At 45.6% G+C, this 18,680-nt stretch overlaps 1 protein-coding gene across 1 annotated transcript; it reads right to left on the bottom strand.

Moving 5' to 3' along the window:
* Nucleotides 1-2,769: 2,769 nt before the first annotated feature.
* LOC125940672 (uncharacterized) lies at nucleotides 2,770-15,694 on the bottom strand. The gene has a single exon (XM_049657100.1). The coding sequence runs from the start codon at nucleotides 7,444-7,446 to the stop codon at nucleotides 6,073-6,075; it is 1,374 nt and encodes a 457-aa protein (XP_049513057.1). The 5' UTR covers nucleotides 7,447-15,694; the 3' UTR covers nucleotides 2,770-6,072.
* Between the last annotated feature and the right edge of the window lie 2,986 nt (nucleotides 15,695-18,680).

Raw genomic sequence — 18,680 nt, 5'->3', positions numbered from 1 at the left:
GACAAAGCCATCAAGCTTATTAACGGGTGAGGTAGCTCTCTTGCTGTTGTGAAAACGGAGAACACTCTTAGTTTCACTGATGGAGAGATGATTGACTGATGCCCATAGGGAAACATGGGTGAGGCTGTTCTGAAAATGCGAATTTTGCTGACAGCATGAAGCAATTCGGGGACAAATGGTATGGTGTCCCTTATACAGGGAGGCTGTAAAGTAGTAATTTTTATTGCAAACCTGCTACAGCAGGATTACGAATGCTTGTCAACTGGCACAGCACCTCTATAAACAGCCTCATACATCTTTTTATGCCGTGAGTGCAGTGACAAGAACATCATTTAAAAAATAGAAGTGCTCAATGTTACAATTCCGTTTCAGAAACCTAGTTTTTACCGTGTCTTTGCAACTTTTTTTTTTCGAAAACGTCTTTTTGTGTTAATGATCCGATTCGCATAAAGGGTATACATAAAAGGAGCATGATCGAAAATAAATATAGGAAAACCGCACCACTGTTTCGTACTGGCAATGTCAACACAATACTCTAGAACACAGTAACAGATTGGAAATAAGTGCACTGAAAGGTTGACGTTATCAAAGGTACAAAAAAAAAAAAACATTCGTACACATTCTTTATAGCCGTATGCGGATACCTGCTTCAGTTTCGCGTGAACTAAATGCTGTTAACCAGTCGTTTACAACGTTACCTTCATGGAGCTTATTTCACAAATCGACGAGAACATTACAATCGCGCATTCGCAAACACGCCAGTAGCCGCAAGACGCGAAGTTTGCTTGCAGAGGCTGCTGGCGTTTTATCACTGATACGTGACAGGCAACTGTATAAATCTACATAAAAATTACTGCTTACACTTCGCTCCGATTATAGAGATAAACAAGCACAGCAGTAATCTGTTTACATTTGCTTGCTTTTTTACTTCGAAAGGACTCGAACGAGCACTATGAAGGCAACCTGAACACCCACTGCACATTCCATCGGCTGTCAAGCTGCGTTTTTCGCGCAAACACAACCTCAAGGCCCAGTTTTCATGTAAAAGACGTTTCGAGCGAATTCACTGGGCGCATAAAAGTATGTTTGCAGCAGCTCTGCACATAGCACTTGACGCAAGACGAAGTCCAAAAGCGACACGCAGAGCATCGGAACCATCTCCGCACATTTTATACGTTCCGTCGCTTACCGCGCAGTACGTTCATTTCCGACGATATCTTGATGTCACTTGTGGCATCCACTTGAAGAAAAACACAAAAAATAATCCAGTTTCGCGAAACAGGACTCGAAATCTAGGGGGGGGAAATCCGTCAGTCAAGTCAACGCTACTCAATGCACGCTGGCACCGCTACAGCGCGTCGGCGGTCTGGAAGGAATATGGCCGCTGCCACCCAATGTTGCCAGCATGCCGCGTACCTTTGCGGTACTCTGTTTTTCCAGTGACTCTAGTGTGAAGTGCCATCCAGCGGAGGATAGTGGAAATCTGTGGTCTATGCCAATCTCCCTGTCCAAAAATTGAGACCTAATGTTTTTTTAGTATATGGCAGCAGTCGAAGCTCAGGAAAATAATCCTGCGGCATCAACCAGGTGCTCAGTTTTGTATGTCAGAAAGCCGCCGCACAACTCATTCATGGCATTCACATTGACTTCATGGTTGTTAGCCACGAGTCTACTTTGAAGCCTGACTCCTCGACATTCTTGATAACTGCTCGCACCAGCTGCTACATTTGAGAGCCAGTGAGACCTTTAGTTAAGAAGTAGGATACTGGGATTCTCTACGACCATGGCAGGTGGTTTGTAACAAAACATAATGAATTTGCCAGCAAGGGCTCATTCTCTGGGTCATCTTGCCTACGGCCACGTAGCCAACAAAACAATCATGCTGTTGTATTGTAGCTTTCGTTTTATGCACATTTCGTCCATGATAAAGGAGCAATGCCTTGATTGAGGTGACGGCAGTTTTTCGCTTTCTGCTTTTAATTGTAACTTTATGTACGGGTTAAAACCTGATTCTCCACTCGTGCACTCAATGAATTCTTGAAGGGTAGTCTTTCCAGGTAGCTTCAGGAGCCTTTCTTTCATGGCTTGTTTGTAAGCCTTGGGGGGATAGGTGCCTTAATATGATGTCGTGATGCGTAACATCTTCCGACCACGCGGGCTTTTACACTTCACATCGATTATAGAGATAAACAAGCGCAGCTGTAAGCTGTTTACATTTGCTTGCTTTTTTACTTCGAAAGGACGCGAACGAGCACTATGAAGGCAACCTGAACACCCACTGCACATTCCATCGGCTGTCAAGCTGCGTTTTTAGCGCAAACACAACCTCAAGGCCCAGTTTTCATGTAAAAGACGTTTCGAGCGAATTCACTGGGCGCATAAAAGTATGTTTGCAGCAGCTCTGCACATGGCACTTGACGCAAGACGAAGTCCAAAAGCGACACGCAGAGCATCGGAACCATCTCCGCACATTTTATACGTTCCGTCGCTTACCGCGCAGTACGTTCATTTCCGTCGATATCTTGATGTCACTTGTGGCATCCACTTGAAGAAAAACACAAAAATAATCCAGTTTCGCGAAACGGGACTCGAAATCTAGGGGGGAAATCCGTCAGTTAAGTCAACACTACTCAATGCACGCTGGCACCGCTAGAGCGCGTCGGCGGTCTGGAAGGAATATGGCCGCCGCCACGCAATGTTGCCAGCATGTCGCGTACCTTTGCGGTACTCTGTTTTTCCAGTGGCTCTAGTGTGAAAGCGCCATCCAGCGCCCCTATTGGAGATCTGTGGTCTATGCCAATCTCCCTGTCCAAAAATTGAGACCTAATGTTTTTTTAGTATATGGCAGCAGTCGAAGCTCAGGAAAATAATCCTGCGGCATCAACCAGGTGCTCAGTTTTGTATGTCAGAAAGCCGCCGCACAACTCATTCATGGCATTCACATTGACTTCATGGTTGTTAGCCACGAGTCTACTTTGAAGCCTGACTCCTCGACATTCTTGATAACTGCTTGCACCAGCTGCTACATTTGAGAGCCAGTGAGACCTTTAGTTAAGAAGTAGGATACTGGGATTCTCTACGACGTTGACAGGTGGTTTGTAACAAAACATAATGAATTTGCCAGCAAGGGCTCATTCTCTGGGTCATCTTGCCTACGGCCACGTAGCCAACAAAACAATCATGCTGTTGTATTGTAGCTTTCGTTTTATGCACATTTCGTCCATGATAAAGGAGCAATGCCTTGATTGAGGTGACGGCAGTTTTTCGCTTTCTGCTTTTAATTGTAACTTTATGTACGGGTTAAAACCTGATTCTCCACTCGTGCACTGAATGAATTCTTGAAGGGTAGTCTTTCCAGGTAGCTTCAGGAGCCTTTCTTTCATGGCTTGTTTGTAAGCCTTGGGGGGATAGGTGCCTTAATATGATGTCGTGATGCGTAACATCTTCCGACCACGCGGGCTTTTACACCTGAAGTTGGTGATCTGATCCCAAAGGAACACAGCCAATGTCTTTCTGCCTGGCTTGCTACCGTATGTAACATGTATCGGCAAAGTTGGAGTCTGCTTTGACGTTTTTAATTCTGCTTTGGGGGGTAACTGTCGACATTTTTCTCAAGCCTGTCAATTCTTTTCTTCAGTTCCTTAATATGATGTCGTGATGCGTAACATCTTCCGACCACGCGGGCTTTTACACCTGAAGTTGGTGATCTGATTCCAAAGGAACACAGCCAATGTCTTTCTGCCTGGCTTGCTACCGTATGTAACATGTATCGGCAAAGTTGGAGTCTTCTTTGACGTTTTTAATTCTGCTTTGGGGGGTAACTGTCGACATTTTTCTCAAGCCTGTCAATTCTTTTCTTCAGTTCTCATTCTTTTCTCATCATTTTTGCTCTCTCAGTTGCCAAAAGACTAGAACCCCCCCCTCGTGCGCCGGCGTTTCTTGGTGCGCCACCATATTGTCATGGGACCGTTATCTAACTGCTCGCACGAGGACGTAGCAAAAGGTAGACGAAGGCGCGCCTCTGCTCCTGTGTGGATTTCGCCATATGGCCTGTTGTGTAAATACATATTTTACTTCTCGCTTTCCTTGTTACATTTTGCTGGAGGTGCGTCACGGTCACGGTTGGGAAGCTTATCAAAAGTACCTGATAGTGCGCATTGTTGCCCTTGCATGACAGTAGAAGATTCCTGCTCATGTGGTTCTTCTTCAGTGTAGCCTCTTTCAACCTCTGCTGCACAGGTGTTGAATCAGTCACGTTCCCCGCTTTTCCGTACATTGCCTGTCTGAACAGCGAGTGTGCGTAGGTGGGGGCATCAGTTACATCCATAAATGGGCGCTGCACTTCCCGACGCATGTGTTCGGAAAGAGCATTCACACTACGCCCCACTTGAGGCAACGCCTTTTGCCACTCATAAAACCTTCATAAGGGGGGGGGGGGTAGGGTAAACCAACCAATAAATGCACTTTTAGGTTCTAGCACCAAAAAATTGTACAAGCTGTGAACGAGCGCTCCAAGCCATTTAAACGTCGCGCCAAACCAACACCCTCTAGAAAAATATGAAGGCCTTAGCTCTCTTCGCGTGACGTCACACGATGGGGCGGATTGAAAAAAAAAGATATGGAACGCTGTTCAAGAGAGGTTGTCTCGCAGGTGCATTGCGCGGAAACATTTTTTTTCTGCAAGAACAAGCATGCATGTATTTAAAAAACAATAGAACGCCAGAAAACTGTAGCAGCAAAACATTTATTTACGAAGCCCAGTTTCTTTTCGTGCTGGCTTTATATTAGAAGCAATGCATGCAGTTATTTGGCCTCGAGAGTTGTGGCTTTCCTTTTTTTTGATTTATCGGCAGCGTCGAGAAGTTTGTCGTTCAGCTTCCTACAAAAGTTCTTTAGCAGAATGTTGGTGCTGCACCGCAGGATGTGTTTAAGCACTAATTCAACTGTGTGGCCATTCTCACACGTATCGAAGTCGGACTGCTCTTCACTAGCCAGCAATTGTAGCGTCATTTTCGTTACCACCTGGCGTTGTTCAGGCATCATAAGCAGTGCTGGCTCTGTAGCGAGCTGCTCTACTACAACGTAGCTATGAGCAACTGCGTTAAGTGCAAACATTGATGGATAAACTAAACCTGCTCGGTCCAGCTGCTTCACAAGACCATAATGTTCGTTTGTGGCAGAGACTGTGATCTTCTTGTCCACGGTCAACGAGTCCCTGCATTGCTCGCACTTCAACTTTTTAAGGGTCCCGTATACTGCATAACCTGCAACGTAGACGAGGACTGGGACGACGTCCTGCATCTTCGTAAGAGCCTGGCTGGTAACAACAACGTTGCTGCTGGGAAGCAATGCCTCGACTTGCTTTCGGACACATTCCCAGTGCTGGTCAGGGGAAACTGTAGGCAAGGTGCTCTGCAGGCGCAGCTTGTTTTCGACTTCATATATCTGCCTGATGGAGATGTGATATTGCGCACCTGCCAGCTGCCTATACTTTCCAAACCGATCTTCAAGGCAGTCTGTCTGAATCTTCCCAAAAAGGACATATGACATTCCAAGCTCTTCGAAGCTGTACCTAGCGAGCTCAACAAGCGCATAGGTGGTGTGTTCGAGAGCAGCGTGAGTCTCCTTTGTCAGAGTACCGTTGTCAAAACCTTTGTTCTTCCACTCATCCAGCCACTTCAGAAACATGTGCAAGAAGTCAATTTTTGGATCGTTATCAATGGAAAGCACTGGTTGTTGGAAGTGATCTCTAAGCCTTTCTCCCTTCCATGGAGTTTTGACGTTTACAATTTTCCACCACTTGAGTATGATCTCGACGAATGTAGCCGTGGCCTCGAAAGAGAATAGGTTGTGCTTTGCTCCAAGAGCACGTAACGCCTCTGGTAAATAGTCATTGAAGATTTGTAAAGCAAGCTTTACGTCCTGCCTTTCAAGACTCGAAGGGTAGAGGGCTTTTCTTGACAGCCCATAGCCATATTTCAACAGCTGGTCACACTCTTTGCTGTGAAGGTCCCTGATTGTTTATTTTATTTTTATTTATTTTATTATACCTCAAGGGTCCCGTTAGGGACATTACATGAGGGGTCCTGCAAATGACGCTGTTTGCATTCGCTCTGATTCTGGTGCGTCTCCTTGGATATCCGGGAAGTAGAAACAAATTTGGTCATTCTTCTGATTGATCCAGTTATTTCGTATGCATTTTAGAATGTGCACTGGGTCTATAACGAAGAACAGCGGCCTTGAAGGGTCTGATGGATGTTGGTACACAATTCTGTTACACGGAGGTGATTCGAAAAGTGACATCGCTTTTCTGTTCACAGAGTTGTTGTCGCTGACGATGCACATAACCCGGTACCCAATCTTTTCCAGCCCACAAATCACGTCTTTAAGCGTCTTTTGCAGGAACTCCGCCTCTACTCGGTGCACCGGCACGATGTGCGCAACTTCTTTGAATTTACACGTCACGCTGCGCACCATGAAAACGAGCGCACAGTTAGCAGCTTCATTTCTATTAATTGCAGCGCCGGTAATATTGCCTCCTTTGTAGTCAAAGTAAGGTTTTATATGTATTTCATCAACCATAACTGTGACAAAGCGCTGGTCATCTTCCAGGTCAGAAATTCTTGTTGTCATGTAGCTGAGGAATGTTTCACTCTGATGCTCTTGTTGAGGACTCATACCATAAGACGAGCACACTGATCTTATCGTCATAGGATGCGGCAAGGTGATGCTTCCATGGCTACGTATGAACGCGTATGCATGGGGCGATATAGTGAAAACAATACAGCAAAACATCATGACATCAGCAGAGTAGCGCCTGCGCTGTTTTTTCGATAGGTGCAAGGTGACTTGCTCTTTCAGAAATTGAATACAGTTGGCGTCATCTTCTGCTTGGGACGTGCAAAGCTGATCAAGCAGTAAACAAACAGCCTCGCAAATTTCGGCGACTGAGTTGGACATCAGGTCACAGTCCCACTTCTCGGTGCCTTCCAGGAGTTCCACCATACCCCTTTTACTGTTAGCGATTTCGGGAACGCAGAGATTTGCACCGAGCTTTTTTACGGCCGTTTTCATAACGTGTAGTGTCACGCTCAAATCTCCTTTCACGCAAACAGAGTATTTCAACCACGGTGCTTCATCGTCGACAATGTGAATGAGAAGAAGCCTTTCATTTCTTTCGATAACATCCCAGAACTTCATCCCTTGGCTCCTTAAGTGGTTGGCAAGTTCGCTCACACTGTTGACTTTATCCTCCTCGCGTGCTCTGATAAATGCCTCGTTGGATTCAGAGATGGCTTTCTGAAGGGCTGCATTCTCTATTCGCGCGCGCTTGGAGTCAGGATCTTCCCTCCTCGCGGTCTTTCTGGACAAGTAGCTCGAATGATTCGGGAACTTCGACGGTACAGCGTCTGGGCGAAGGCGCACATGAGATAGCGGCACTGTCATTACGCGGCCAGTTGCTTGATCTGTATGCGTCGCGTCTCGAATAATGTCCTCGTCCACGAAATGAAGTTCACATACCTAGAAAAAAAAAATACGCTCCAATCAGCAAACCGACGGCTACAGGTCACACAAACATGCGGCTCATGAGCCACTTACACATGTACGTTTATATTCTTTCAATTAACTAACACCTAAATAAAAAAACTTGCCCTGGAATGTTCGGTGACCGTGAGGTTTTCCCGTGGCACAGCGCGAATCCAAGCGTCCCTTAGAGCTTGATCTCTCGGGAACTTGAAGACGTGCACCTTCGTGTCCCCCGTGTAGTTTCCGCGGCATCGAGGTACACAGCATTTGCACGGCATCGCGGCGGGATTCTTTTCACAGCGAGGAAAACACGTCCGACTGAACAGCGAAGAGATGTACGACTGTACATACGCGCCGGGGAATGAGTTTCTGGAGACACGCGATCAACGCGCACCAGCGCGATCCGGACGCGCGGATGCGTCTTGTCGCGGCGACGGGCAAAACCGCAAAACGTGCTCGCCGCCTCATGCGTCCGCCCCATCTGCTGACGTAGCGCGAGTGGAAAGGGAAAAGAACTAAGGCCTTCATATTTTTCTAGAGGGTGTTGGCCAAACGTCACCCCCCCTCCCCCTCCCCCCCCCCCCCCACCGGGAATTAAATATGGCAGGCACGCGCCGTGTTTACATGCTATGTTGTTTGCTTTGGTTGCAGGATTTTTGCGTTTTACCGCATAATTCTTCTTGTTAAGAAAACTAGCCAATTTATCATTAGTTTGTCACTTGACACTGCAAATTTTGCCGTTAGGAGGCATTACTATACTGTACTGCATGATTGCTGCTGCTGCTTTGGTGTTTTGCACAATTTTGTCCACGTGTTGCATGTTTTGTGGATTATTTTAGTATGTTGTGTGTGCCACAACATGGCAAGAAGTAACGCAAAGTAGACGAGGAAGAGAAAGTTTCAATGCAATTAGTACATGGAGCAAAATACTGGCAGCAAAAAGAGAAGCAACAATGACGTACGTCGTAGCACGGGTTTTTTAACAATAGGTGGAAGTTCTCCATGTGGCAGTTTTAACATTCATGGCGCAGTGACATCAGAATTTCGTTCTATTAACATAACGATCCGTCTGTTATTTTTTCAATGTGCTGTGTGCTAAAAATGACAGTTCTGTTTGAAGACAGCCATATATGGAATATAACAATCAATGTTTGCAGTTATCCTATAATTCATTACTGAGAAAAGGTACATCGAAACGTAAAGCTCTAGCCAAAATTTAATATTTATTTGTGAAAATTCCTCAAAATTTTTTGACACAAGAAAACGTGGACACCGCCTTATTAAAATTTTTTTAAAATTCTGGCCATTAAAATTTCGTTTCACATTGACCTTATGAAGTATCGTTTTATGATATTCAAAAGCAAAAATGAGTGAAAAAAATTATAATGGCATTTGTTATTGACAAAACATAACCCAAACTTGGCTATTATACGAACATTCATAACTAGCGAATGGAGTGCAGGCATTGTAAACTTTTTGGCACAGAGGTAGCCAACTAACCAGACTGTGCAGCTAACTTGGATCTTTACCATCCAGTTATTGGGAATCAAGTTATAGTAAAAATACGATAGAAAACAAAAAAATGTGTAATTAACAAAAAAAAGGCTAGTAATAAAGGAATCGGCGTGCAAAGTTTCAGTGAAAAAGATTAATTCATTTTGAAGTTACAACTGTTTGCACAACAAGAAAGTTTAAAAAAAATGAAGTTCCGAAAAAAAAACAAGTTTTTCAATCCTTGTACAAACAAGATCATCACGCCCTAGTAAGTTAAAATCCACCAGGTTCATAGCTAGAGCCCTCCTTAGCTGGCACGAGCTCTCTTTTGGCTTTTGTTGCTACCCGTCTTTTGTTGCGATGTTTTACCAGTCACCCGTTGATTGACACTGGGCCTTAACATGGTACTGGTCACTGGTGCAACATGCTACGAGATTGTGGTGGCTAAGTTCGATGCCTGCTTCCCTCAGAATATCTGCTGTACTTCTGTCGTCATCATTGAAGTGGCACACAGCATCATATAAACCAAAACATAGGATCGGCAGGCTCATGTGGACGTCTTTGGGAACCTGTTTCCAAATCATATCGGAACTCTCGTTAGCATTTTGGGTTTTTCCGTGCAGGCACTTTAAGAGCTCCTCTGTGCAAAGGTCAACATATACTGGCCTCACTTTGTTGAGCACCTGATTCGAAAGGCCACCCTTGTGCTTGTAGCATCCACCACCGAGTGTATTCCATTGGTTAAACCTGCACCAACTCTCAGTACCAAGAGGGCACAGACCATGCCATGTCATCTGTTGAATTGGCTTGCTTCATTGTGTGCAGGTCTCCCACATTCACTCTGATGGCAGTACCATAATAGTTTTGCAGCCGGTTGATTAAAACATCTTTTAACTTTCCTTTGCCTCCAAGTCCACGAACAGCTGTTTTTAAACTTTTGTAGGTGGCATTCTACACGCTTCTGTATGTGCCCATTGCACTCCATTTTGCACACACTACTTGTGCCATATATGTCCTTTATAGCCGCGTGGTTGTTGGAGTCGCCATCTCCATAGAAATCTACATTTTTTAAACCACGACTTCTTTACTCTAATGTACGTCGTTTGCGCCTGACTGCCTTCAAACCCTCCCTTCGCTGCGGGTGAGAACTTGAAAGCCTTGCTTTCATCAAGGCATGAGCTAACTGCTTCAAGCAGTTGCGGGTTTAGAGGAATGGAAGCGTTGCAGGAAGGGAACGCATCTGCACGTATTCCACAATTTGCGAGCCAGGTTTTCTGGCCTCTGCCAAGAGTCACCGCCGGCCCATAGCCAACCATGTTTTCGCTAGGGTTACCGAAGTCAACCCCTTCTACTGGCGTGGGTGCTATGGCTTCTGGAAGATTCCAGAACGCCGGATCGGTGTTTGTATGTGCGACATCTGCAAGGATGCGCTTTGCACAGATTGCTAGGCACGGGTACGCCCCATATGGGAAATGGGTGTCCGCGCCAATGCGACCGAAGTAGCCCGGGATTCCGTCCACATTTGTGTAGGTGCGGCCAGCCACCCTAAGCCTCAGGTTCGTTCCGCTGGAAAGAGAAGTCTTTCCGAAAGCGGAGAGGATACCTTCCCTTATCCTGCGAGGGTACGCGCATCGGAAGACGTGAGCGAGAACCGAGAGGATGGCAAAGTGCCTCTCATGCATGTGGCTGAGTGGTTCGGGCAGGAGGAACTCCCGTCGACGAAATCTGCAAAAGCGATCTCAGCCTCAGTCAGCGTACCACCGCTTTTCTGGGCGAGTCTTAGCAGACGGGCGTAGGCAAAGATGCTACAGTAGTAGCTGAATACACTTTTTATTACGTACTTCGAAAAGTACGTATTCGTGCAACTCAGCTTAACATACGTAGAGTCTACGATGACGTTAAGTGCTAGCATCTCGGGGGTCCGCTTGTCCGAGAGGGTGAGTTGGTGAAAGCCCATTTCCTCAAGAACAAAACGTTCTCTAGATAGAATGTCAGATTTGTTTGTTGAGGTACTTTTCCGCTCTGGGGACTTCTTTCTGTGCGCTCAAACATACAATGTTGGGGTACGCTCTGCGTGAGGCTTGGGCTGAAGGCAAGCTCCAGATTTAGCCACACACAGTCGTTCCGTCGTATTCCCCAACCCGTAGTGTGTGCAATTGCAGCTACGTAGGGTTCGGGCGAATAAGGCAACACTCGAGTCAACTCAACATTTATTGCTTTCGGGCAATAAGGCACACTTGCAGAGGGAAGTCCACTCTGTAATAAGGAATAAATAGGCTTGCCTCGTTGCATGTGGCAGTCACGCAAGCGAGGTCACTCACGGGTTGCAGCGGGCAAATCCGTTTCAGCAGGTTCGAGGTAGGGACGCCAGAGTCGGTCTCCCCCAGTGGTGCTCTTTTATGCCTTTTTACCTTTTGCTAGGAGAATGGTCTCCTCGCCCATCGGATACCTTCCCTTATCCTGCGAGGGTACGCGCATCGGAAGACGCGAGCGAGAACCGAGAGACGGCAAAGTGCCTCTCTCTCGTGTGTGCCGGCTCCCGATGAGTCCGCAACATGTGCACGCTATGATGAGGGTACGCGGGAGAAGGTGGGTGCTTGTTGTGGAGATGGGTTTGCACAAGGCTTGCCCTACGAGCGACGGTCAGGAAAGGGCATGACGCTCCTCCACTCTGCAACGCACAAAGGCGCTATGGCAGGGTTCGTCGACACGGTGCAGAGAAGGCTCCGGATTCAGATCGCCAACAAACTTGGGTTTATTCACCCAAGATACAGCACAGTGCGACAGTCACGGCGCTTACGGGCCAAGGCTCACCGCAAGACCGATCGAGTATGCGCGCCCGCTGCGCTAGGGTTAACCGGGTAGTGGTCCGCCAAGCACGAGAACGAGGAGTCTCGAGAACAAAGGTCTCATGTAACCACCTCATTGCGAGCCTGTGAGCATCAGCGCCGCGGCGAGGAAGCGGTCTGCGGACGAGAGCTCGGGTGGAGAGAGTGCCCGGGGGCCGCCACTTGGGAAGCCAATCTGGGCGTGTCCTGGTGACGTGTTCTTGTGGGGCAAGTCCAATCCGGGGGGGGGGGGGGGGGGAGTACGGCTTGCGCGGGAAAGTAGGTCCGGCGCACTAGCCATGTCCGCCATGTTGCCGTTGCGGCCGCGGTTCCCGGAGATAGAGCTAAGCGCCACACGCAAGCTGGGGGACGAGGTGTGGGAAGGCACCTCAATCCCCACATTCCCCCCTCCTAAAGTAAAGACCATAGCCAGCCTAAGAAAGCACGACACTTGCATGACCAACGGTCACCTTTATTCACTGCACTCAGTCCAGAAAGCTGAAGTCCACGGTCTGTGGGCCGGAAGCCATATCTTCCTCGTCCACAGCCGAGTCGACCGCGTGTTCCAGCTGAGGAGCTCACCTCCTTCATGGTTGGGTTCGACGCCGCAACTGCCGCCGCAATGGCCGTCGTGAAGCTCGGATCAGCGACGAGGGCTGCCGCAACCGAGTGCAGCGATTCCGGGGCGAAGGCGGGCTGCGCGGCCAGAGTTGCGTTAGGCTGCTGGGCCGACTGCTCCACATTGTCCACTTTGGCATTGTGTACCAGCAACCGCTCATGCGTCGCCGGGTGCACGACGAGCACCCCACACGAGTCGTAGAAGGTTGCCTCGGGGTCCGCTGGTATTACCGATTACCGCATTGCCGGCCGCCTGGCCCCACAGTGTGCTCCCCACATCGATAGAGCTCTACTGCCTTCATACCACCTGCACTACTGGTGTAGTTCGCTTGGCACTGGGTATGATTTGTCTTCCATTCCAGGAATTCAACGCTTGTGGGATTCAACTTGCTTTTCAAATGACATGCCCTACATTTACTTGACATGCCTTCTACGTCAATAACTTTCCCAGTATCAGTGGATATCAAGGACACACAGCCGTTTAATGAATGTCCACCCCTTTGCCATGTGCCATCACCTGACACACCACAGTCAGTACTTTGTTCATCACAACGCACTTCAGCAGTGGCATTCTTCATTGACTTAGACGCAACAGTCTGCAACTTTACAGAGCTTTGCAGATATCTTTTGGTAGGCAGAATGCCAAGGCAGCGGTGGGATGTTCATTACTTTCACCATTACCGCTCCAGAATATCCCTTGTCCAGCTGATGCATTGCATAGACAAGATGCAGGTTATTCTCAGTAGCACTTCCAGCCTTTTTTGACGATTGAAATGAATGTACGTATACACACGCACCACGTAAAACAGCATGTGCAAAGGATATTCTGTGCTGCGAGCATTCTTCCAATATGAGTGACGTCTTTTTGCATTCCGGGCAGACCAGTTTACATTCACGTCTGCGTGGTCTTCGGTCGGAGCATTCACCGTGTGCCGATTGCCAAGAAACTTTCGTTTGTCTCCTTTTTGCCCTGAACTTGGCCATGCCTTCTTATAAAAACATTCAGCCTATGTTATTACTGTTGCTACTAAAAATAATGCCTATAAAAATGACGAACCCGGTAGCATAAAGTGCGCGTAAGCAACAGAAACACTTTAGCGCCATGCATCCCCCTTACGGAAGTTTAAAGCAATGTTTAAAAAAAGGAAGCCTTACAAATTGTCGAATAAAATTTCACATATCAGACTGAAACGTAGCAGAAAAATTTCAATTACGCTGCTGATTTTCGCTGAGTTATCAGTTTCTATTACCACACCACATTAGTTTTGGGTTCGTAACCGTTCACCAGCTCGGCAAAGTCGGCTATAACTTTTGAACTAAATAAAATAAGAACATACTTCTTTCTGCAGGACATTTTTGAATGTTTGGGGATTCCCTAAATCGCAAAAGATAAAACTTCTTTTAAGCAGCTTTTCAAAAGTGGTGCCATACCTTAAGCTAAAATGCATCCGCCTCCGTCATAAAAATTTTCATTTGCTTTATTCAGTAGTTTTTAAGATAGAAGAAGCGGAGATGTGGCAATGAAAACTTTTTTATTTACTTGAATAAATTGATGAAATTTGTGCAGTTTTGTGCTATCTATTATAGTCTTCGAGTTGCAACACTTGTCAGCCTCTAATGGTGATCCCCAAATTAATTAATTACAAATAAGTTCGCTAAGATATTCACCTCAACATGTTCACAAAGGCCCATTCTGTGCAATAAAGCGGATTATCTTTTAAATGCCGAAATGGAGCACCAAATTGTTTTTTGAACTTTCCTATGCATATTGTCTTACTAATGACCTTTGCAAGAAAAAAAAAAGAAAATGAATTCTTTTTCAAGGTGCAGATAAAAATGGACAGCTTTGTTGCGCTCATCAAAGTTTCAGATCTTAGTGCAAAAGACGGAATGCTGTTGTCATCATTCGTTGTGAAATGGCACCGGGATGACTGAAAGCAACTGTACAAGAAATGATAGCTGAGAAAATGAAGCTCAATCTCCATTTTTTTTCGCAATTTTTTATGATTGCACTCTAGGAAAGTGCTGTATTCTCGATGTCTATCGCATATTTTGTTATATTTCACCACAAGGTAAATGAAGGCCCGAGGATTGTGAAAAAAAAGAAATGATAAAAATTCTGACCTATTTGACCTCTTCAATTGCCACGTCCCCCCTTAAACAGAAGTGATATACTTACCTACCCTACCCCCCCCCCCCCCCTTTAAAATACTTGCTGCACACCCTTGAATAATTGGAATCTGTATTTGGGGGTCCATTCATCTGAATCAATTGCCTTGAACCATGCTTCCCGCAGAACATACTCAGCAGGAATCTCATGAAAAGATACCCTGGTAGCTTTTTTTTCCCGTCCGACTTGCAGTTCGGTACGCAACAATATGCTATGTTGTTCTGTAAAATAAACATCACTGTATTGCCTTTCCTGTTCTTTAAAATCACACATCACAAGCAAAAAAAAAAGAAATTATAGGATCACAGTAGCAGCTAAAGTACTACTGGATTTCACATTCTTGGACAGCATGACGTTTGCAAACGTTAACTCCATCCTTGCTCATATTTCATGCTTATATTTCACTGTGCACTTGTAAACTTTCACTGCAAGTTGAAGAAGCTGCGTGCTTGAAGTACTAACTTGACACACAAATTAAACTTTCAAGGATACATACAGCCAGATGAGATTGTAATACACTCTTAGCTATATTACCTGTGCTATTACATCTTTAATGACAATCGTCGGAATACTTACTTGGTTCTACGATGCCATCATAAAAGTCTCTCTTTGTCAACCTAAGCTGCGTATTTTTGGTGATACAGCTGCAAAACGTTCACAACGACGTTGCAAGCATGCATTCTATATCTTGCAAGAAAATCATCTGCTACTGCCCACAACCATCGCTCTAAACCTTTATGTGAAAAGTGCAAACAATGTTAGTTGTCTGCTTCTTCTACTCTGCGGCAACGCCGTACCATGGTCGCCTAGCGCCTGGTGAGGGTTGTCAATATGCTGACTCTAACCCTCAATATGCTGACTCTAACCCTACGTAAGTGGCGCTTCTATAGATAACCGTTTGCAGTCATGCGACAGGCACAGAAGTGTATGTAGGAGGCTGCGATTCTGTAAACTGCACCTAATAATAATCCAAAGTGGACAAATTTTATTTATCATATACCGCTCTGAAATACAACATCAATACGTGAGGACTTTTGCAAAAGTGCAGTTTTACATCTTGACCAGCTTGCCTAAGCGGTCATATATATATATATATATATATATATATATATATATATATATATATATATATATAGAATTATAAGTTGTCGACCGCTTGCCTTAAGCGGTCCATATCTATATATAGTTCAATTTCATAACCTGAGTCCCCTCGTACCACAGAGACTCGCGTCTCTCGGATGAGCCATGCGAAAAGCCGATTAAGTTGTTCACGTTAGGGAGATATGTGTGTTTTGTGCCTATAAGTCGCACAACTACACATAAATGAAAACAGCCATGTAACGATTTGTGAAAGTTTTAATATACAAAGACACGGTCAAGAAATATTTTCCTGACTAAAGGTCAGTTGCAAAGATAAGACATAACATATATAAAACATACACAATATATAACAATTTCTGTACACAACTTATGACTACAATTATTAGCATAAAACAACGTGACTCCATGACGCAATACTTTATTTACTTGTCAAAGCATGCGTTATGCCACTGGTTTCATTTATTTCCCGGCGGCGGAATAAATGATTATAGAGTAACAAATTATCAGGCGCAGAAATACACAGTCATATTAACAAATAAATAAGACACAACGATATCTCAACAGTGTGAAAGGGCACGAGAGGAAGTAGTAAGAGCGTGGATTGCGTTTTTGAGCAGCTAATGCAGCATATGACAAATAAATATTAATAAGGAAAAAGCACAGCATAGACTGGGAAGCTTTAGAAATAGCGCAACAAAGCGTCTACAAAAGCGTCAATACGAAAGTGTTATTGTGCTTTAATTTTCATAACTCACATACTTTGCGTGTGAGAACTTCTGCGCCATACGTTTGGCAGCTCTGTTGCTGAAAATACCGACTGTTCCAGAAACATTGGCCTTAAAGTGTGCAACATGACACGGTAGCAGTGAACAGACAGATGCGAACACTTCATTTCAACCGTAGGAATTTTCTCAATTTATGTGCGACAAGCTGCCCAAATACAGCAGGCTCATCTTCATCTTTTTTAAGCAGGTTATCTACAGTTGAAATTTCATCATCGAGTCTGGGTCACTTTTCACTGACTGCTGGTGTTCACTTTGGTGTAACACTTTGGCATACTTCAGCGGGCGTCTCCTCATCAGTCGGGCTGGAAGTCCCAGGAACAGGTGACTCAGTGGCCTGGGATCCACATTCGTCTAGTGTGCCTGCAAGGAAAGCATTTTATTAAATATCAGCTAAATTGAAGCCTTGTTCGTTTCCTCTAAGGAACAGGAACTGCTCAGGCGTAGAAACATGTACATCAATACTATGTGACACGTGACGACATGGAAACACTGAGCACGTTTGTTTTTATGTGCACTGTAATTTGATGTATTTTTGAAGTGATAAACAAATGTGATGTCCTACACTCTACTTGGCGACACATGTTCATCAGGAGGGCTTCTGCACTCTCGGGCTCTGCCTTAGCTTGTGGGATATTGCTTGTGCTGGAAAAGTAATTAATGCTGCTGCTTAGCAACCTATATATTAGAGCGTACACAAACTTGTCTCGTGCCTCCTGTGGAAATGTCACAAGAACGTTAATGTCATAATGACGCTTAGAGGCTCATCAACATTTAAATGATAAATGAGTAGTGGAACCAATTTCTATCATAAAATTCTGAACTTTACACTTACCTTCCGACATCGACTAAATCTGACTAAAAATTCACAAAAAAAAAATGAACAGGAGCACTTTAAAATAGGGCCAGGAACAGTTTAAAATAAGGCCAGCGGACCTCTTTTGCATCGCTTGCACCAGAACCACTTGGTGCACCAGTTTTCCAGGTGCGGTGCTTCTTTGAGAATGTATCTCTCAAGCTCTTTTTTATTTTGTAGTTCCGAGGGATTTGCCTTTAGTGACAAGCTTAATCATGTTTGCAACCATAAGTCAAATCGGTCATAGAGTAATCGGCAACAACTCACTAGGGCAACAATTTATTTTTTCAATGATTTTGCTGTTGTGGACTTTGCCCGCTTGAGAAAGTTCTCCGTGTAAGTTTGCTCAAAGCAGTTTCCACTCTGGTTCCCTTTCACCATCAGCAGGCTCAAGGGTTTTTTCACTGACAGATATGCGAAACTCCATTCGAGTTTTGTTCACAGTGCTGAATATTCTCTTGCATTCAGCATTACTGTGGGGAATGAAGAGGATGCCCAGCATAACCATTGAAATTCTGTGGAACCTGAGCGATCCGTCAATACTTCGAAGAGCTCCCAAACGTGCCCGCTGCACATCACACCTGGGCTCATTCAAAATGTCTGCTGGAACATTATATGCTTGTAAGCTTGCAAACTCCACTTCAAGTTCATCAATTGCCTTCTCTTTTGATTCCCCACTTTGCTGCGGCAAAAGAGCAGGGAATGCAGTGATGAAATGTCGTACACTGCTGAATGAAGCTGTCTCCAATGAATGCACTTGGGCAACCTCAACCATCTTGAGGTTGATATCTTCCGATGGAAACTTATGACGAATATAATCACATGATGCTGTAAAGTATAGACATACAGCTGAAAAGAACTATTCCCTCTCACTTGAGCTCAGTGTCTCAACAACAGAGTGGGTCATGCTGCGAATGACAAGTTCTTCATCTCCTTTCCGGTTCTCTCCAGCTGTGTGAGGCCCGCCGCAGTTCACGCAGCAGACCGTCTGGCAAGGGGAGCCTGCAGCGTGGCTCTTGCCGCAGGTGATGCAACTCGTCGGCCACCTGTAGGACTCCAGCACATGTCCAAAACGGCCGCACTGCCGTAGACGGGGCCTGGCCGGCCTCACCCTGAACCAGAGCTTGAAGAGGCTCACGTGTTCAGGGGGGACCGGCCCCGCGAAGCGGATCGTAACGGTGTTGCCCTCCCTGGTTGCAGACACCACCAGGACGCTCGACTCGATGGCCTCCAGGAGATCCTTGTCAGCAGGCTTTGTGTCCACCCCGTATAGGAAGCCGGTGCTCCTCCCGCGTTCAACTGGT

Source organism: Dermacentor silvarum, chromosome 10 (genome assembly GCF_013339745.2).
Source record: "Dermacentor silvarum isolate Dsil-2018 chromosome 10, BIME_Dsil_1.4, whole genome shotgun sequence".
Classification (NCBI taxonomy): domain Eukaryota; kingdom Metazoa; phylum Arthropoda; class Arachnida; order Ixodida; family Ixodidae; genus Dermacentor; species Dermacentor silvarum.
This window is presented reverse-complemented; position numbering and strand designations above follow the sequence as displayed.

What these genes read in the sequence shown, in the direction of transcription:
- LOC125940672 (XM_049657100.1), bottom strand. Translation starts at nt 7,446, where the DNA reads ATGACAGTGCCGCTATCTCATGTGCGCCTTCGCCCAGACGCTGTACCG.